This window comes from Colobus angolensis, unplaced genomic scaffold (assembly GCF_000951035.1).
Source record: "Colobus angolensis palliatus isolate OR3802 unplaced genomic scaffold, Cang.pa_1.0 Scaffold6, whole genome shotgun sequence".
NCBI lineage: Eukaryota > Metazoa > Chordata > Mammalia > Primates > Cercopithecidae > Colobus > Colobus angolensis.
In genome coordinates this window covers 5,850,616-5,873,123 of record NW_012119598.1, presented here as the reverse complement: position 1 = coordinate 5,873,123, position 22,508 = coordinate 5,850,616, and the positions used below count along the sequence as shown (strand labels likewise).

At 39.2% G+C, this 22,508-nt stretch overlaps 1 protein-coding gene across 3 annotated transcripts in view; it reads right to left on the bottom strand.

The window, feature by feature from the left end:
- Window positions 1-22,508, bottom strand: part of FARS2 (phenylalanyl-tRNA synthetase 2, mitochondrial) — a 524,099-nt gene that overhangs the window by 405,034 nt on the left and 96,557 nt on the right. For all 3 annotated transcript variants that reach the window (XM_011962638.1, XM_011962637.1, XM_011962639.1), the window contains one exon: window positions 3,755-4,387. In XM_011962638.1, the coding sequence (XP_011818028.1) occupies window positions 3,755-4,366 (612 nt within the window). In that variant the 5' untranslated portion in view covers window positions 4,367-4,387. The remainder of the gene's footprint in view (window positions 1-3,754; window positions 4,388-22,508) is intronic.

The following is a 22,508-nucleotide window of genomic DNA, read 5'->3' as shown; positions in this document are numbered from 1 at the left end:
CAGGATGGTCTCGATCTCCTGACCTCGTGATCCGCCCGTCTTGGCCTCCCAAAGTGCTGGGATTACAGGCTTGAGCCACCGTGCCCGGCCTACCATACTTTTTTTCATTCCTTTTTCCTAATGTCTGTTTAATTGAGATTATGCTCTACATTCCTCCTTTTCTACTCCGTTTGCAATGCATACATTGTACTGTAATCTAATTTTTTTCCAACAAAGTCTGAAGTTACTCAGTAATTTTAACCTATCCCCAAATATGACAAGAGCCTTAGCAGACTTTCAATATCTATTGATTACTCCCTCCAATTTATTACTGTTCACTAGAGTTTTCATTTTAGCATTTTTCAAAATACAAAAGGTTTTTTCCCACAATTAATAGCTAAGTATATAGATTATTGTGATTCATCCATTTCTATACTTATCATTGGTTTTTGGTTTTTTCTACCCTGCCCCTCTGTATTTACTTTTCTTCCTGCTGAAATACACATTATAGTGATGAAAGTAGTAATTACAAAGATCAAACAACAAAAATTGTTGTGGGAAGTCAGGGACCCTGAACGGAGGGACCGGCTGAAGCCGCGGCAGAGGAACATAAATTGTGAAGGTTTCATGGACATTTATTAGTTCCTCAAATTAATACTTTTATAATTTCTTATGCCTGTCTTTACTGCAATCTCTGAACATAAATTGTGAAGATTTGATGGACACTTATCACTTCCCCAATCCATACCCTTGTGATTTCCTATGCCTGTCTTTACTTTAATCTCCTAACCCCGTCATCTTCTTCGTAAGCTGAGGAGGATATGAGTCGCCTCAGGACCCTGTGATGATTGCATCAACTGCACAAATTGTTTGTAGAGCATGTGTGTTTGAACAATATGAAATCTGGGCATTTTGAAAAAAGAACAGGATAACAGCAATGTTCAGGGAACACCAGAGATAAGACTTCTGGCCGCCAGTGAGCTAGATAAACAGAGCCATATTTCTCCTCTTTCTAAAGCAAATAGGAGAAATATCACTGAATTCTTTTTCTTAGCAAGGAACATCCCTGAGAAAGAGAATGTGCCCTGAGGGTAGGTTTATAGACGGCCCCTTCAAGGCGTGCTGTCTTTTATGGTGGAAGCTGAAGGGATGAAATAAGCCCCTGGTCTTCTGTAGGGCTCCCAGGCTTATTAGGACGAGGAAAATTCCCACCTAATAAATTGTAGTCAGACAGGTTATCTGCTCTCAAACCCTGTTTCCTTATTAGATGTTATCAATGATAATGCGGAAACTTCATTAGCAATTTTAATTTCGCCCCATCCTATGGTCCCGTGATCTCGCCCTGCCTCCACTTGTTTTGTGATACTTTATTACCTTGTGAAGCATGTGATCTCTGTGACCCACACCCTATTCGTACACTCCCTCTCCTTTTGAAAATCACTAATAAAAACTTGCTGGTTTAAGGCTCCAGGAACATCAGGGATCCTGCCGACATGTGATGTCTCCCCCAAACACCCAGCTTTAAATTTCTCTCTCTCGTGCTCTTTCCCTTTATTTCTCAAACCAGCCGAGACATTTAGGAAATAGAAAAGAACCCACGTAACCAGCGGGTTCTCCTGATAAAAAATACCTTAAAAGATAACAATAAAATGTTTAAAATTGTCTCTGTAAAATTATTATTAAGTCTAAAACTCCTATTCATAGGGGAATAAACTGAAAGAGGAATAAACAATTTGTTTAGAGTGAAGATTAGGTCAGAATTAGTACCAACATTTTAGTTGAGGTTAGGAATTCAGAAAATGCCACAAGCTTCTGACTCCACTCTCTATACCATTCTTGGAACCAAAACTCCCCTTTGGGTCATAAGCAGGTCCCACATACAAAGGAATGTCATGAAAAAAAGCAGAATACAGAAAAATAGACAATGAATTCAGAAGAGCTGAATTCCAGCTTTAGCCATGTTACTAACTGCTGCAGCAACTTTGGGTAAATCACTAAACCTTTTGGGACCTCATTCCTCATGGCTGAAGTCAAAATGATCTACCTTGCGAGGTTTTTATTAAGAGGAGTAAATGAAGCAATGAACACAGATGCACCTTATATAAGAAGATTACATACATACATAAACATGAGCATAATTTTTTAACTATATGCAGAATATATAGTAGCGTTATCAGTTTAGATTAGTAATTTGTGCTAAAATCTGACTGGACCCAAAACAAATATGAAACAAGGTGAAGGCTAATTTCCTATCCACTTCCTACTTCCCATCTTCTGTGGCAGCCTTGATTTTCCCTCCATTAAAATGCTAGAAGTGCCTGGCGGCCTTCATTGCCTCTTTCACGGCATGCAGGCTTACAAATCAGGGCGCACAGTCCTTTCTTATCTCTTTAATGAGGTAAGCTGGGCTGAGCACCTGTCTGCTACTGTGACCTGGACGTCATATTACTGGCACCACAGCTCCCCTTGCACATTAATTTTAAATGACATCCTTTCACTTGGACATATTTCCCAGATTTTGACCTGTCTTTGTTCATCTCATTTTAGTTCCCTAATAAATCTATATCCTTACTAATCATTATTTTTCCTAACTTGGAAAATAGTCAGCTATTCCAAGTAGAGAGAATGCTCATTTAAGATCCCCTGAGATCCAGCATGGATGGCCTTTCTGTGTAAGGCTAACCTATTACTGTATTATCACAGTCACAAAATAATAGCACATCCAGAGGCAAACAGAGAGAAAAAGAAGAGAAGGGGAGGGCAGTCCTGTTCAGTTATCTCCTGCTATATGACTTATAGAATACAACAAAACAATGGTTACTTATTAGCCTAAGGATGCTATACTATTTGTTTTCATATTAATAACTCATTTAGCTTACATGGCAGGAGAGAGTTTTGTGACAATAATAATTCCTCCTGTTCCAATGAACATGTCTGGAAGGGACATTGCTAAGGAAGTGAAATGAAATACACCCTGTGTTAGTTTAATGTATCTGTTTCTTAGACAAAAACAGAGATGGTTTTTAAAACATGAGTGAAAGACAAGTGGTATGGTAAGTCTTTAGGAAATGGAATCAAGCTTGTAGGGATTTCATAATTTGAAGAAAAAAAAACCCAAAAAAAAGATGCACACAACATATTAGGATAACATCTAACAGATGCAAGGAGTTAGGAAAAGGCTCCATGCATCCTAACATATACTTCAAGAATAGCAGCAATTAAGACATCCCACAGCAATTAAGACATCTCACAGCAACATGCAAAGCCAGGGAGGGTGAGGAAAGTGCCTGGGGACAAGACACAGTTTACAGTCCAAGCCAATAAATCATCAGGCCCCTAAGGTACCTAAGAAATTCATTTCTCTCTAACAGCATGAAAATATAATTTACTTCCCCTAACAGAACTAAGAATGACCTGACCACAGGTTTCCGAGTTGCACCTTCAGCCATCCTGGATTAAAGGTGAATTTGAGCCACAGACTATTCTCCATTCATAAGAAGTAACCCAGAGAAAGGCGGGTCAGTATTGAGAGAAAGGATAAGGACAGACAACTGAAAACTAAGGCTTTTCAATTTCTGTAGTTACTCACACAAGAAATCAGTCAAAAAATACGAAGGCACACCTATACACAAGATGTCATTAAGTATGGATGATTCACTAAGACAAAATAAGGCAAGCAAGGATGACTATACAGTCTCATTGAGCTAAATGTTAGTGACCTCAACATAAAACGTCTATAACATCCTTTAGCAATGAGAAACATCTCGAGACTCACCTCATGTTTGGAGAAGAGCCGCACGGCCTCCAGTTGATGGAAAATAGGGTAGTGCTGGGAGTCGATCTGGTCACGCCTGTAGACATCACCCACCACCAGGAAGGCATCTAGCCCCGCGTGCAGCAAGTCCCACTGGTGTGCAGACGTGTGTGCTCTCAGCATGTGAGTCCGATTCAGGTAATAGTTGTCCCCCTTCTTCCTGCTGGGGTGGTCAGCTGGGATGAGCAGGCTGTCAAAGTTCTGCCAGGTCGTGACCACTGGAGAAAGGTTGTCGTGGACCGAGAACAACGGGGTCCCGAAGCGGCCCACATACTGCTTGTAGAAGTGCTCCTTCACCCTCTCCTTGATCAGCCACAGAGGGTGATGCTGCTGGTTGTGCAGGTTCCTGCCAACTTTCGTGAGGACCTTCCGGGTGAGGTTGCTGTAGTCGTCCTGAGGGTAGGATTTCCCCAGCAGCTCCACCACACTGCCTGGAGCTCTCTGGGCAGCACACTCTGCTGCAGCAGGTCTCGATCCCCAGGCCTGGTGCTGATGGCCCCTGGAGATGTGACTGGCCTTACTCACCAGGTAGACATACGCATGGGCACCTCTCCTGAGAGCTGAGCCCACCATTGTAGAAACTTCTCACAGGTTCTGGAAAGAGCACACAGGCAAAGCACAAGTCAGGTGTCACTCTGTGGAAAGCAAGTCTGTTCTCTGTGTCTCCCACCAGCTCCCTCTTGTCATACTGGCATGTCTCCCCCACTGTGACCTCCACACAGCTGAAAGAGCCAATTCAGGAAATCTGACAGATGCGTGATACTTAATGCACTAAGTCAGAAGATTCTTGGAAGTCACTGTTAGATCCCTAATCTCTAGTTGTCCTTCCTTTGTCATTCAGGTCCTTGGCTTTGTAGAAAACTTCATTTATTATGTTATCATGTCCTGAACCTGTGATGTGGAAAAAAACTTTAAATGTGACAACCTGTACATTATAGAACCAAAAACCTTTAGAAGGATCCCCTAAAATACAGCACTTAATTGGACCCTACTATGGGTCCTACTAATAAAGGAAGTAAATGTTTAGATAGAGGCCTCTGAAGGAGAGTGGAAGAGAGGAGATTAGAAGAGCCATACTTCACATTTCTACCGATTATTAGAAGTTCTCTTTATCTCTGACACAGCATAACTTCTGGATTACTTCACTAGATCACAAAGGGATATTACTAATTTTTTTAAAAAGTTTAAAATAAAATACACCACTTTAGATGGTGGTTAACTTTAATATTTTTAAAATAAAATAGAAAATCTAAGGAAATGTTATACAAAATGATAGCCTATATCAATGGACAGCTGTAAACGCAAGTCTTCTCCCATCTAGTCACTTAAACTTCATACCTTTGTGGCGCCTTCTCAATTACACCTTTGGCAAAACAGCAAATTTCTACTACACACCCACAATTAACCAGAAACAGGACTACACTTGCTGAGGGAGAGTGACAGAGCAGCCAGAAGACAGAGCACTGACCTAGATTTTTAAGTAAATAAAATGCCTAGAATTTAATAAAATCACCAAACTTTACAGCTGAAAGTCACCTCAGCCGTCATCTAGTATAGGCGGTTCAAGTCACGGATGAGGTAAGAAAGATCTAAGTGTAACAGCGAAACTCCAAGCTAGTGGAAGAGTTCAATAAGACAACCGCAAAGGGCTGTGGACCACTCACACAGTGTCTTCTTCCCACTCCCACAGAAGCCAGCGATGAACTCACTCGGGGATCCCAATAAGGAGAGTCTTGAGATGTCACTTCCCAATGTTCACAAATAATTTACGTTCACAAACTTCAATTACAAAAATCCATCCTCTAAAATGTGGAATTCTTCCCTACTGGGCTACTTTGAAGCCTACAACTATGTGGCTGCTTTACTGCAAGGGCCGTGCAATCATACCAAGAAAATATGTAACTTCATGACACGAAGCTGCATTAGGAGAGAATTATATTGTTCCAAGTCCCCATCAAAGGCACAGTCTGTCCCTGGACAACACAATCCACCCGACTCCAAATTAGAACCGAGGATATCTAGCTTCAAGTGGAAGGGCTGTGCTTGTGTGTGATTGCTTCTCAGAAGCCGTGCACAGCACCTTTGTCTGAGACTGTCATCATTTGAGACATTTTCAAAGACACCCAGGAACTCTCTGGTTTTATTCACTTATGGCATTATTTTGTCAGAGTTGTTGCAAAAGGGCTTTTGGCTGAGCTTCAACTGAAATGTCTTCCCATCTAGTGTTCAGTGACCTGTCACTGCAGTGGATATGAATTTTAAATATGCATATGCAGCCTTACACATCTTAGCACAAAATCAAACTGTTAGGTTATTAGCTACCTAACTCAGCACGCTTGCCAAAACACAAGAAAACCTTTCTTCCTTCCAAAGGCATGTGCTGTTAGACAAAGTTCAGAATTGTTCTGGGAAAGGTGCTTCTGATGCAGTTATTTGTGGGCTGCTATCGATGCCTTTCCTTCCCAGTTTCCTGCTCTTCACACATCCAAACCCACACTTAGGTTCCATTCCCAGGGATGCGCCCCAGCCTCGTGTCCCTTCCTTGCTCTCCTCACGCAGTCCCCAGCTTCCCGATGAAAGTTTGAGTTTCTTGCCCTCGTTTTCAGGCCTTCTATCTATCTGTTCAGCCCTGCTTACATTCTTCACTGTCATTCACCCCACCCAGAAAAGTATTTGTCCTTTCTATTACCATCTCTAACAGAGAGAGGCATGACTAGGAGAGCCTTCCCACTTCTATCTGAGAAGTGACTTCCTTTCCTCCCACCTCTATCAAATTTCTCTATAAGAAATGTATCATCTGAAAATACATAAGAGACCCAGGAGGATAAGACCAACGACGTTCATACTTATATTAACACATTGTTCTTCCATTTGATCCTTCAACAGTTCCGTGATGTAGGTATTGTACGTACCACTTTACCAACAAAGAATATAAAGCTCAAAAAGATCACGTAACTAGCATAAATTCATATGCCTAGGTAGCCATGAGACACAGTTCAGAATTCTTGGCAATTCAAATATAGCTGACCCTCAAACAACATGGATTGAACTGTGAGGATCCACTTACACGCAGATTCTTTTCAATAACAGTTACACTGAGTGTGATTGCCCCTCCTGCCTCCCCTGCCACCTCCTCTACCTCCTCTTCTACCTCTGCCACCCCTGAGAAGGCAAGACCAATCCTTCCTCTCCCTCCTCAGCCTACTCAACGTGAAGATAGGAATGAAGATCTTTAGGATGATCTACTTCCACTTAATAAATAGTAAATATATTTTCTCTCTTCATGATTTTCTTAACAACATTTTCTTTTCTCTAGTTTATTGTAAAACACAGTATATAATACCTGTAACATATAAAATATGTGTTAATCAACTGTTTATGCTATCAATAAAGCCTCCAGTTAACTATTAGTAGTTAAGTTTGGGGGAAGTCAAAAGGTACACAGGAATTTTCAACTGACTGAGGGAGGGTAATCAGTGCCCCCAAAGCCCCCATGTTGTCCAGGGGTCAAGTGCATTTCTCAGTAGGGTATGGTGGCTCACGCCTATGATCCTAACACTCTGGAAAGCCAAGGCGAAAGAATCACTTAGGCCCAGGAGTTTGAAAGCAGCCTGGGCAACATGGAAAGACTCTGCCTCTAGAAAAAAAAAAAAAAAATTCTTTAATAAATTAGCCGGGTATGGTGGCACACACCTGCAGTCCCAGCCACTGGGGAGCTAAGGCAGAAGGACTGCATGAAACCAGGAGTTCAGGCTTCAGTGAACCAGGATTGCACCACTGCACTCCAACTTGGGTGACAGAATGAGACCCTGCCTGACCAAAAAAAAAAAAGTATTATTTCTCAATCAAAAGTCCAAGATTGTTAAGTTCAAATGTTATCTCTGCAATGACCTCCCTTAACTTCTATTTTATATAATTGAGATTATATATCAATGTGTTTTTAAATACATAAATGCATGAATAAGTAAATCCAATAAAACACATTAGTTTAGATGGTAAAAATGAAATAAGTATTTAACTACAGACCTAAGGGTCAAATCTGCCCACAGTCGTCTGTTTGGGTTTTTTGTTCTGTTTTGTTTTTTGTCTTTGGCTTTTTTTTGTTTTTGAGACAGGGTCTCACTCTGTCACCCAGACTGGAGTGCGGTGGGATGATCATGGCTTACTGGAGCATCGACCTCCCAGACTCAAGTGAAACTCCTGTCTCAGGCTCCAGTGGCTCCCTTCCCCAGAGATAGCTAAGATTACAGGTCCAAGCCACTACACCTGGCTAACTTTTGTATTTTTTGTAGAGATGAGGTTTCGCCATGTTGCCCAGGCTGGTCTCAAACTCCCGGCTCAAGTGAGCTGCCCACCTCAGTCTCCCAAAGTGCTGGGATTACAAGCATAAGCCATTGTGCCTTGCCAATAGTCTGTTCTTGCAAATAAAGCTTGCTGGAACACAGCAACAGCCATTTGTTGATTTAACATCTGCAGTGGCTTTCTTGCTATCAAGGTAAGATTGAATAGCTGCTAGAGAGACTGTGTGGCTCACAAAGCCTAAATACTCACTAGCTGGTCTGTTATAGAAAGAGTTTGCTGAGCCCTGTTTTAGCTTAACCTACTGAAACTTTTTTCCACATTATTAATAAAATCTTCCTAGTCACAAACATATGTAGATTATAAAGTCACAAAAAAGGAGCAAGAATACAAATGTGGACATGAAGTATGTTAGCACTGGTACAAAAGAAACAATCAGACCAACTATAAGAAGAGAAAATACAGTATAATGGGCAACAGGCCAGACTTCGCAGAGATGCCAATGTTGGTTTGATCCTAAGCTGACCTCTTAGCTGCCGTGTATCATCCTTAGAAACATTATTTAACCTTTCTGGCCCTCAAGGTCCTCATCTGTAAAACAGAGAAAAATAATACCTATCTCATAATGAAAAGATTACACTAGATCATGTTCATCAGCTAATTAACTCATTGCTCAGTGTTTAACAGATAAGATGAGCTGAATTCAGAGTTAAAAGTGACCCAGAGATTTCAAGAGATCGGGTAACGGATGAACTAATAAAGTCATTCACTGATACAGAGAACTCAGAATGGGTTTTTGTTGTTTGTTCAGATCATCTTTTGTACAGGGAAACAGATTTGGACAAATGGAAGTTCAGTATGAATGAGATAGCCACATTACAATTTCTGTAAGGCAATTCGAGTTATATTATAGTTTGGAAAGGAGGTAAGACATTAGTCCTGGAAATGTAGACCTTGCAGGTAATTTGGATAGACGGAAGAGTTAATATCACACGCATATATAAGAATCCATGGGAGGCTAAGAGCAAGATAGAAGTGGGCAAAAGATAGAAGAATACTTGGAATTTATCACATTGAAAGGAAGGGGATGTAAGGAGTAAGACAGAGGGGACATAAAGGGTGCCACAGCACAGAAATCAGGGGAAAAGACATCTGGAAGGAAACAGGGGCCTTTACTGAACCCAAATACCACTCAATGTGCAAGTTTAGCATGCCGTATTATTACCACCTGCTGTTGTCTGTATTCCTACCAGACTGTGTGGTTCTTGAGAGAAGAACACACAATCACAAATCTATATACATACTCTTTCTCCCCACTCTCTCTCTCATATTTATCACTGTATGCACGGAATCTAGCACTACATTTGATGCTGGGTGGAAGATGCCAGAAGAACAGAAATAGGAGGAAAAAGAAAAGAATGGAAGGAAATTGGTCAGCAAGGTCAAACAAAACAAAGAAGCCTGGCTCTTTGGTAGCGGCAGTATATAACTATTTAAAAACTCAATAGAGTGAAGAGACAACTCACAGAATGGGAAAAAGTATTTACAAGCCATATATCCAGGAAAAAGTTAATGTCCAAAATATATAAGGAACTCACGCAACTGAACAGCAAGAAAGCAAATAACTTAAAAATGGGCAAACGGGCCGGGCGAAGTGGCTCACGCCTGTAATCCCAGCACTTTGGAAGGCCAAGGTGGGCGAATCACGAGGTCAGGAGATGGAGACCATCCTGGCTAACACGGTGAAACCCCGTCTCTACTAAAAAATACGAAAAATTAGCCCGGCGAGGTGGCGGGCGCCTGTAGTCGCAGCTACTCAGCTACTCAGGAGGCTGAGGCAGGAGAATGGCGTGAACCCGGGAGGCGGAGCTTGCAGTGAGCCGAGATCGTACCACTGCACTCCAGCCTGGGCCACAGAGCGAGACTCCGTCTCAACAAAAAAAGAAAAGAAAAGGGGCAAAGGATCTGAATAAACATTTCTCAAAAGAAGACATATAAATGGCCAACAGGTATGTGAAAAAAAATCCTCAAAATCACTAGTCATCAGAGAAATGCAAATCAAAAGCACAATGAGACACCACTTCACACCTGTTTAGAATGACTATTACCAAAAAGAGAAATGCTAAGTGTAGGTGGGGATGTGGAGAAAAAGGAACTATTGTACACTGTTGGTGGGAATTTGGAGGAGTATAACCACATACGGGAAATAGTATGGAGGTTCAAAAAAATTAAAAAATAGAACTGTTACTATATGATCCAGCAATACCACTTCTGCGTATATAACATAGGAAATGAAATCTGTATGTCACCTTGTTCACTGCACCCCCTTGTTCACTGCAGCATTATTCACAATGGCCAAGATATGGGATCAACCTAACTGTCCATCAACAGATGAGTGCATAAAGAAAATGTGATGTATGTATATAATAGAGTATCATTCAGCCTTTAGATAGAAGTAAATCCTGTGATTTGTGACAACAAGGATGAACTAGGAGAACTCTCGCTCTCTCTCTCTGAATCTTACTTTCCCTATATTTCTCAACGTGAAAATAACATATACCTTGCAATGGCAGTAAGAGTATTAAATAACAATGAAGGTAAAAAACATAATACAGTATCTTGAAGGAATATAACAGGTCCTCAATAAATGGCAGCTATTATCAGTATTATTATTATTTCTATCATTACTATTGGGATACAGCTGCCTGGAATGTCCAAACAGGGGCATGGTGGTCAAGTCCACTTCTCTACAAGACTGCTCTAAGAAATAACATTTCAAAAGGTATCTGAAGCATCTGTTACATGGTCATGGATCACATTTGAATTCTTTCGCTTGTTTTTCATTTTGGACACACACAGAATGCTGTAAGCTTTCTCTATCACTATAAAGCAGCACAGTGACAACAACTAGTAAAATACTGAATAAATGTTTGTTGTTAGAATGAATGAGTTTTATTATGGTTTCAACAGTCCCTTCAACCTCCCTCATTCTTCTGTGTAAAGAAAACATTAAGCAGCACGCAAATTGTACTGGACTGATCATTTCCCTAAAGCATTATTAGCTTAAGGGAAATGGCCAATGGTGGGCAAGCATAACCCATATATGGTCACCACTATACAAAAAGTGTTCAAGCACAATCCATAACCACCGGATGCAATACTCACACAATTTCTATCAAGAAAAAATGAAGCTTGGTTCAGTCAACACAGTTACATATTTTATTCTACTAAATAAGGGTGGGAAAATGGCCAACTTCCATTCACTTTTACTGATACAAAGGCAAGTCAAGAGAATGCTTTGGTTCCTGCTGACTAGTATGAACAAAAAGAGAAGTGTTATAAGCAGGCAGTTTCCTATATTCCTCATGAGGGTGTTATTGGCGCAACATTTCTAGAAAGCAATTCAGCACTATCAAGAGACTTAAAACTGTTCATACCCTTTGACAGGGTAATTACCCTTCTAGGAATTTATCATGAGGAAATAATGTAAATGAAGACAGAAGTTAAACACAAAGAAGTTTCATTACAGTATTATTTATAATAGAAAAAAATATATACACCACATAAATGTCCCACAACAAGGGAATGATTAAGCAAATTATCGGAGAACCATACAATAAAATATTATGCAGTCATTAAATATAATGGTTGCAAAGAGTTTTGATGATATAACTATATAAAATGATAAATAGGATATAAAATTATATGTATGATATGATCTTAACTCTATAAATATATATCTACCTATAAACACATGCATATGATATTTAGAAACCATGAGAAGAACTAGCCAAAAGATTTCATAGCAATTACCCCTGGTACTTATTTTCTATTTTATGTATTAATATTTTCAAATATTCTAAATAGATATTCATTATATTTTAAATTAAACTTTAAAACCATTGTCCTATCTGACCAAGTTTCAACTGTGCTCTTAGTTGGTTCAGGTAATATAAGCATTCACTAGCCTGATCTTGTCTGTTTTGCTAAAAATGTCTTGAATACTGGCATCGATTTTTCTAAATTCAGAACATTCTCCCTCTACTAACATAACATGATAAATTTTAAACTGTACAAGCTCAGCTCCTGATCCCGGTTACCCTATCCAGACCTTCTTTCCGAGAGGGAGGATAAAAATTTTTAAAAGTTCACATGCAAATGAAATCAATTACCAGGGACAAGGTCACACATTGTCTAGATATCTACCTTGGAGAATACTTGGGGGTTAGTCTTAGAGGGACTTTGTGTAATACGCAAATAATAAAATCACTAGGAAGCCAGCTTGGATGTGTAGAAGAACAGAATATGCTGGGTCTACAAATTCTGGAACTAACTGGGCACTGGGGAAACCTATCTCCCAGTAGCTTTGTTGAAATCATTATAAATAAGCTGGATGTTTAAAATGGAAATACATTTTTCATGCCAAATGACCCAGGCAGTACTTACCTGCAGACATGTGTACCTCTCCCACCAGAAAATAAGACTTTGAGGGCAGAAGCCATTCATCTGATTGTTTCTATAAGATGGTCAGGCACAGGAAGTAAGTGCCCAAAGAAAGTGCTTCTTCCATGAATGAATGAATGAAAAAAATGAATGAATGGCTCTCATACCACACTGCTACAATTGTTTCCAGTGAGCTTAAGAAAAGCAAGTTGCATAGTACCATTCAACCAATATAAGGCCAAATGAACAGTGCATTTTGAAATCATTAATTTGAAGTAACATGAAATGCCTAGGAGAAAATGTTAATATACAGTTGTAATGAAAGCATCTCACACCCTTTTCTTGAGTTTCATCCATTTAGACTCAAATAAATTTAATTTTCAAAGAATTTGGTGCACCTAACTCTAGAAATGATTGCAGACCCTGATACAATGACACTGCTTCTAGACTGGGCACTTTAACAGCCTTGAAGAAGTGAATAACCTCTTTTCTGTGATGGTTCATCAGGGCATGTTTTTCTGATTGATTCTGGAGCTAGTAAGTGACAAAAGAGGAGCCCTCAAGGGAGGAAGATGCAGCTCCCGCACACAAGAGTGTCTACAGCTCAGAACCCCAGCAGCCCCTTACCATTCACAAACGCGCTTGGCTTCCATGGATAAATGTAAGTATTTTTAGGTCAAATGACTATTTACTTATCTATCATTGGTCTCAACAATGTATTTAAGGCATGGTTTATAACCATCAGCAAGAGCTTGGCACTGGATTTCACTGCCCAGGGCACATGGCTTCCATGGGTTGGCAAAGGCCCAAGACAATATTAATGAGTATGCCATTTGTCAAGACAATTATGCAAGCACTTGGCAACTGCACAAAGAGGGCAAGCCTTGTGAGAGACAGTGCCAGGGCATACGGATCAGAGAGCCCAAGAAATCCTTTGACACTCCAGTCTTTTTTGTAATAGCTACCTTTTGTGCAGGCAATGTCTTTTTAAAAAATTAAGTCTAACGGGGAAAAAATGTAGTGAGGGAAGCAATTCTAAAACAATTATTATCTCAATATACAATGCCATCTTCCCCATTAAGAAGAGATATCTTGGCTGGGCGCAATGCCTCAAGCCTGTAATGCCAGCACTTTGGGAGGCCTACGTGGGTGGATCACCTTGTGGTTAGGAGTTTGAGAACAGCCTGGCCAACAGGGCAAAACCCCGCCTGCACTAAAAATATAGCCGGGCACAGTCGCACGCCCCTGTAATTCCAGCTACTGGGGAGGCTGAGGCAGAAGAATAGCTTGAACCTGGGAGGCAGAGGTTGCAGTGAACCGAGATTGCGCCACTGCACTCCAACCTGGGTGACAGAGCAAGCCTCCATCTCAAAAAAAAAACAAAACAAAAAAAGAAAGATACATTTTCATCACTGTAATTCAGTTGAGAAATGACTATCAATACTATTCTTTGCTAATAAATGCCATATGTTCAAGAATGAGAGATTTGAAGGTGTTCTGTCACACTGGAAACTTCTATACCCATGAGAAACATATCTTGTGACAAAAACAAATGGAAAAACACAACTTTTAAAAGTTTTTTTTTTTAGACACAAATCATAGTACTTAGTTCCTAAAGAAATCTGTTTTGCTATCCTAAGTCAAAAGGTTAAAATCTGTAATTAAATGAATACATAAGAGAATGACTACAGACCAAAGACACTACAAAATTAATCTGAAGATAAGCATCTAAAGATGTCACTGTATTTGGAATTGTAGTGATTCCCAATCCTTCTTTTGCTATTGTTTTTAACTTTTAAAAATACATTCAGTTAAAATTAAGTTCACGTTACCAATATCCACTTGTACAAATGCTTTCTGAAACATAGCAGGGAAAAAAATTCCTCTCAATAAACAGAAAAAGCACAATACATCCTCTCGCTTTCTCTCTCTCTCTCACACAGAAATATCTAAATCACCCTTCATGTTTTTTAGCATCTCAACAAAATCATTTATTTTTGTTTTTAAAAAATGGTATTAACCAAACTATAGTTCTACATATTCCATATTTCAGGAATGTTGGCATAATTAATTATCCATGATATTCAGCATTTAAAAGAATTTTATAATAATCTTACTATGTACATATATAGAACAGTTTTAAAATTAAAAATATTCAGCTAATGAAAAAGAATCAAGTTTTCCCCCACAAACAAGTTAGCAAGCAGAACAGTTATGGCAAGTAAAATTAAAGTTTTTTTTAAAATCAACTCTCTAAACTGCATATTAAAAACTATTTTAAGCAATTGAAAACATTACTGTGCTACAGAAGAAATAGCCTCCAGGTTAAAAATTCTTCTCTCCTAAATATTCTAAATAAACTGATTATTTATAAGATCCTCTAAATGAAGTCACTGCATATAAACTCCTTGCTCTTGACTGTAGTGCAGCAATTACACAAAGGTTTTGTCAGTCTTCACACTCACAATTAGTAAGTAGAGTCTAACAGCCTGAAATATTTCTCTACCTACAAATGGTAAAGGAGCATCATCTTCTCTCTGAAGCCTTTTATTACTTCTTTCTTTTAATCCTCATAACACCACTATGAAAGACAAACATTAATCAGTGAAAATCATGCCAACTGACCAAAAGTACTTAAGTGGCCGCACCAGGATTCAAACCAGGTTCACCTGACTCCTACCTGGTTCCAGTCCACCCCTGCCATTTCCATTGCCTGCCCTCTCCTAATGCATATTAGCCTACCTTGTATTTTTCAATAGATGTAGTCCTAGTAGGTTCTTGATAAAATTTATTTTTAAGTCAAAACACATCTTCCCACTAACATGATCTATAATTCCAGAAATGTTTTACCTCTATGCAAACCATAACTTATCCTATATGCTCTCCTCAGGAAGAACTGAGCCATCTCTTCTCTCTTCCCAATTGTCTTCTGTACACACTTCATTTGTGGCACATAAAACACTCACTAAACTTACCAGTTAGGATGCTAGTCCATCTGCCAGGTCTTAAGCAACTTGAGGACAGGGACAGTATGTCCTCAAGTTGTTTCAGACAATGTTTTGGACAATATGTCTGTCTTTAAAAGGAATGTTTTTCCAAATCAAATGGAGTAAACCCATCATGAACATTTATGTTATAAATTTCCAAATCACTGTTTAGCTAAGAAAAGATACCATTTACTTAACTCACAGTGACATTGCCAAAGCTCCATTTTCTCTCCATAGTGGATCTAGTGACAAAGTAGTTGAAAAACTAAAGCACAGCACTGAAGTTCATTTAGCAAGTCCTTCGAAAAGATGGACATCAAACAACTTTTTATTTTATAATTCAGAGTAGGCTGTTCTATGCATGGTAAGTCATATCCTGAACACAGTGGCAAGACTGCTAGAAGGGTAGAATTCAGGCCTGCATATCAGAGTTCCATTAACCCCAAACAGCCCCATCATACTGTGCTCTCTGCTAAAATTCCCATTTAAAAAAACAAATATATATATATATATATGTATACAGCCCTCCACTTCTCTATAACCTTTGTAGGTCTGTTGTAAGGATTAGCAACACGTGAAATCATTTAGTTGAAACTGCAAAGCATGTAAGAAATAATACATACGCCATCCATTCTTCTTATCTGCAGTACAGTCTATAAAGTAGCTATGACCACTGAATTAGCAAACAGTGAAGCGCTGCTCTGAGAGGAAATATACAGTTGGTTTCCTGCGAGCCTCTGGTCACATTTTTGTCTACTAATCAATACATAATCTTGTCTTATGTGTGTTTCTGTTTAAAATATTTAATATATATTATTGACTCATTCACATTGCACTCACAGCCAATAGCACTATAACTCATACCTAAATGAAGCTCTTAACATACATGTTTTCTCTGTAAGGCATATCACAGCCTTCCTGCACTTAGAGACACTATACAGCACTTCGGTCAGGTCTGTCTGTCTAATCTCTCTAATCTATCATCTATCTATCTATCATTTGAGTCTCGCTCTGTCACTCAGGCTGGAGTACAATGGCACGATCTTGGCTCACTGCAACCCTCTACCTCCCAGGTTCAAGCGATTCTTGTGCCTCACCCTCCTGAGGAGCTGGGATTACAGGCGTGCACCACCACACCCGGCTAACTTTTTGTATTCTTAGTAGAGATGAGGTTTCACACATTGGCCAGGCTGGTCTCGAACTCCTGGCCTCAAGTGATCCTTCCACCTCGGCCTCCCAAACTGCTGTGATTAGAGGCGTAAGCCACAGCGCCCAGCCCAGTCTCATCACTTTTAAACAGCAAAATCACAACACAAAAAAGTGTGAAATGTGACACTACGTAGACCACGAAAAGGACACTTGTTTACAGTTTGAGAGCTGAACAAGGCAGAACATCACCGTGTTCGACCTCAGCTGGGAACGTGTGCATCAGGCAAGTCAGATTTATTCGCCCTGTTGTGCACATCTCTGCAAATGCCCACGAAAGTGCCTCAAGTGCTGATTTTGAGGTTACAAACAGATTTTAGAGAGCAGGCAAATTCACAAGTACGGAATTCATGAATAATACTGGATTGAGTGTATATCAAGAAATTGATAATAGTAGGTATCTCCAAGGAAGACAATGATGTGGCTGGGAGAGAGCAGGGAAAGAAATTTATGTTTTACCATATGACCTTCTAACTTTTTGCATGTTATACTGTGTGTGCATGTGTGTCCGTGTGTGTGTGTGTGTGTGTGTGTGTATGAATATTATGACCACTGCTCAGAAAACAGCATTAAAAAATCTAAAAAGGCTGGGCACGGTGGCTCACGCCTGTAATCCCAGCACTTTGGGAGGCAAAGACGGGCAGATCACAAGTTCAGGAGTTCAAGACCAGCCTGGCCAGCATGGTGAAACACCATCTCTACTAAAAATACAAAAAAATTAGCCGGGCATGGTGGCACGCACCTGTCATTCCAGTTACTCAGGAGGCTGAGGCAGGAGAACTGCTTGAACCCAGCAGGCGGAGGTTGCAGTGAGTTGAGATCATGCCTGGGTGACACAGTGAGACTCTGACTCAAAAAAAAAGCAAACAAAAAAAAAAACCTAAAAAAAGTAAAATTATCCTTTGGGTTCAAACAGTAAAGGGAAGCAAAATAAAATAAAAAATATGAAAATAGAAGTAAATTCAAAAATGGAAAAATCACATATATTTACAGTCTCTCTAAATTGAGGAAACTGAGGGCAGATTCCCATGGTGGAGGAATCACACAGAGAATTATTTAAAAGCAAAGAATCCCATGACTCTCAATTCACACCAAAGGAGGTGGAAACCACAGGAAGTAGGATACAAAATGAAAATATTTTAAAAATAATTGCGTAGTAAGGACTAAGCTTTACACACAAGTTTTTTTTCCAGGAAATTTAAACTTCTTATTTTAAATAACACTTAAAATAATTTTGAATACAACAGTAGTTCTCAAAGTATAGTCCTAAGACCAGCGACAACGACATCACCAGAGAAGATCTTAGATTCTCAAGCCCTACCCTAGACCCAAAAAATAGGAAATTTGGGGCAGGACACATCAGTCTGTACCTTAACAACCCTTTAGGGTGATTCTCATGCCAGCTACGGCTTGAAAACCGCTAGCACAGAAATCCACTGAAGTGTTACTGTACCATTAAACAGAGGGTATAAACATATTCTAAGCTTTTTGCAATGATCATAGTAATCCTTTAGGAAAATCTGCATTCTGTGCAATAGAATAGTGTTTAGTGTTTTCATTTTTACCCCTTTGATTTTGGTTGGTCAGCAGATCCTCTACTGCTATTATAATAATAGTACTCAGCCCCTTCATCCTCTCTGAGTCTAAGGCTTTCATGCTGTTGTAAGCTATCTGGGAAGCAAAATAATTAAGCTCATGAGAACTGAATGTTAAGTAGTTTCAACGAAATTGGGTAAAGACCTAGAGAATATGGTGTCTGGTTTTAGTGTAAGAGGATTGAAATGGCCATGTTTTATCCTTAGAGGCTTTGAATTCTCAGTCCTGGGCTATGCTCCAGAGGATGACATGGAGAGAAAACTAATCTCTAGATGAGATGGAGATGTTAACATACTAAGATTAGAAAAAACATTAAAAAAAGATTTTGTCACTTAGACCAGAATATATGTCTGTGACCACTGTTATAAGAAATCACTTAAAAAAAAAAAAAAAAAAACCACAAATATTACAATTTAAAAACAGGTAAAAAATCTGAAGACATACAAATGGCCAACAGATGTATGAAAAACTGTTCAACATCATAAATCATCAGGGAAATGCAAATCAAAACCACAATGAGACATCATGAGACATCACCTTGCCCCGGTTAGAATGGCTACAAAAAATAGATCCTGGCAAGGATGCAGAGGAAGAGGAATGCAAATTAGTACAGCCACTATGGAAAACAGTATGGAGCTTCCTCAAAAAACTAAAAATAGGACTTCTATATGATCCAGCAGTCCCACTATGGAGTATGCACCCAGAAGAAATGAAATCAGTGTGTCAAAGACATATCTGCATTCCCATGTTTGTTGCAGCACTACTCACAATAGCCAAGAAATGGAATCAACCCAAGTATCTATCAACAGATAAGTAAATAAGGAAAATGTGGTATATATACACAATGGAATACTGTTCAGCCATAAAAAATAATTAAATTGTCATTTACAGCAACATAGATGAATCTATAGCACATTATGTTAAACGAAATGAGTCAGACACAGAAAGACAAAAATCACATGATCTCACTCATGCAGGAGCTAAAGAAGGTGATTTCACGGAAGTCAAGAGTAGAATAGTGGATAGCAGAGGCTGTAGAAGGGAAATGTGACCCATGTACAGGGTCACAGACAGGAAAAATAAGTTCTGGTGTGCAGAAGTTCTGTGTGGAAGGGTGATTATAGTTAACCATATTCTATGGTATGATTTCAAAATAACTAGAAGAAGGGATTTTGAATGTTTTCACTACACAGAACGAATGAATGTGTGGGATGACACAAGTGCTAAATACCCTGATTTAATCATTACACAATGTATATGTATCAAGACATCTCACTGTACCACATACACATGTACAATTATGTGTCAGTTAAAATAAAAATAAAAATTAATCCAGGAAGAAGGGAGGAAGGGAAGGAGGGAGGACAGAAGGAAGGAAAGCTCTCAAGGCTAGTCAAGCAAGTATTCACATCTCAAACGAAATGTAAAATTTACAGTTAGAGGAAACTGAGAGATGAGTTAGATCAACCAGAGGGCAATTCCTAGATGAGGAAACCAAGGCCCAGAGCTGGTATTCTCTGCAGAAGCAGTGCTGACTGGAGGTAACTGAGGACAAAGCCTCAGGCCTTCCTTTCTCCCTTCCTGCTCACCTAGTGCTAATGACCGACCCACTGCATCTTCCTTCACACAAAGAAAGCACCAGCATGAGGCACTGACATAGTGGCAAGCCAAACACCTGAGCAGAGTGGGCATGACGTACTTCCAATTAAGAGTTTAAGATTTCAGAAAAAAATCAATGCTCATCTTCTGGTTAGGAAGCATTTTTTTTTTTTTTTAAGGCTCGCTCCCAGAAATCAAAGTGACCTTCAAAGAGCATCATGACAGTAGATCACCTATCATATAAATCAGGGGTGTACAATCTTTTGGCTTCCTTGGGCCACATCAGAAGAATTATCTTTGGCCACACATAAAATATACTAACACTAATGATAGCAGATTAACCAAAAATTTTTTTAAAAAAACAATCACAAAAAAAACCTCAATGTTTTAAGGAAGTTTATGAGTTTGCGTTGAGCCGTATTCAAAGTCATCCTGGGCTATATGCGGCCCATAGGCCATGGGCTGAAGAAGCCTGATATAAAGGAAGGGCAGGGATAAGCTGTTTTCAAATTTCTATTTCCAGAGGTTTACTCTAGTAGACATGGTGGCATCTTTTTATAGAGATAGCAGAAGTGTACTGCCCCGAACACAATATGGCAGAACAAGAAACAGTTATTATTCCTAATGAGAAACAACTTGACTGTCCAACACTAAGGGGCTTGTGCAATAAAGCATGTGTGATGTGTGAATTAAGATTGTTTTTTGACATTGGGCAATGGTCACAATATAGATAAAGCAGCTAAAAATTACACACATCTCATGACACCATCTTTATTTTCTATGTATGTAGGTGTGTCTTATGCTATAAAAAAAATACCAGAAGAGCTCACAAAGAAATTAACAGTGGCTTATGAGATTATGGCAATCCATCTGATTTCCCCCACCCTGCTTTTATGCACTGAGCTTCCGTAATCAAGGAAAATAAGAAATGCAGTTTGCTGTGGGGGGATCAGTTAATCTCTGTCAATAGTCTATCAAAGAACATCTGAAAATCTTCCATAAGCTATTACAAGAAATGTATCACAAATATGTGTTTTGAAGACTGGATTTTCTGGGTTTGCTCAATTTTGGCTCCAGTTGTCACCATACTGTGAAAAGATACGCTCCTGCAATCTATAGAAAGAAGAAAATTTAGTTTTATATCTCCCTGTCCAGTCCTTTTGGTCAAATGGCTCACTGCTCTCATAAAAAGTAAAAGCATATATTCATGTATTAAATCAATCATTCACCATATTTGCATACAATGGCTTATATACACCAGCTACAAAGGCAGGTAGCTGGTATCTGAAGATGAACAAATAATGGCCCCTATGCTCCAGTTAACAGGCTGGTAGAGGCAGCTCTGTGGAATAAATGCAACACAGAGAGACAAGTATTGCCTTGATGCTCTCTGAAATTATACATTCTTCCTGGGGTAATATCCTACCACCCATATGGTTCTGAATCTCAAATATTTATATCTAGACATGTACTCATGTTTTAAATTTTCAGAACCTATCAGTGAATTTGGCAGAAAGTAACAACTTACTAAATGATGAGTATGTAAATGACTAAATGAGCAAACACACAACAAGCTGGAAGACACCCCAGCTCTCCAGAGGAATTAGCTTTGAAGGGGATTTTTTTAATTAAACTTTTCATTTGAACATAACTATAGATTAACATGCAGTTGTAATTAAATAATACAGAGCAATTCCATGGACTCTTTACCCAATTTCTCCCCATGATACCATCTGGTAACACTAAAGTACAATATCACAACCAGGATATTGACACAATAGCAATGGTATTGATATACGTACATGATCCATTTTTGGCTAATTTTTATACAAATTGTGAGGTTTAGGTCAAAGTACACTGTTTTTCCTAGGGATGTCCAAATGTTCCAGGACCACTTTCTGAAGAGGGTAGCCTTTCTCCACTGAAATGCTTTTAGACTTTTGTCAAAAATAAATTACGCATTACTTGTGGGGATCTGCTTCTGGATTCTCTATTCTGTTCCATGGTTCTCTGTGTCTAACCTTTCACAAATGCCACAATGCCTTAGTTACTATAGCTACAGCAGATATGAGTATCAGGTAAAGTGATCCTACTGACTATTCTTTTTTAAAATTTTAGTTATTCTAGAAACATGTCTTTCCAAACAAAACTTAAAAACAGCTTGTATATAAAAACATCTTGCTGGGGCTGGGCACAGTAGCTCATGCCTATAACCCCAGCACTTTGGGAGGCTGAGGCAGGAGGAATGCTTGAGACTAGGAGTTTGAGATCAGCCTGGGCAACATAGTGAGATCCCGATTCTACAAAAAAAAAAAAAAAAAATTCACCAGGCATGGTGGTGCACACCATGTAGTCTCAGGCAAGAAAGAAAGAATGAACAAATGAACCTTGCTGATTCCAAAGAGAATAGTAAAGAAAAGGTAGGGGTGGGGGAAGAGTAACTGTACAGTGGAGAAATCTGACAAACACTACACTGCCAGGTGATCAAGGTCAACATCTACAGTAATAAGCTTTGCTGATGGTAATGAACCCATGTATGCTGTGATGAAAATAATGGCCCTGTACAACTGTGATCCTTCAAAAAA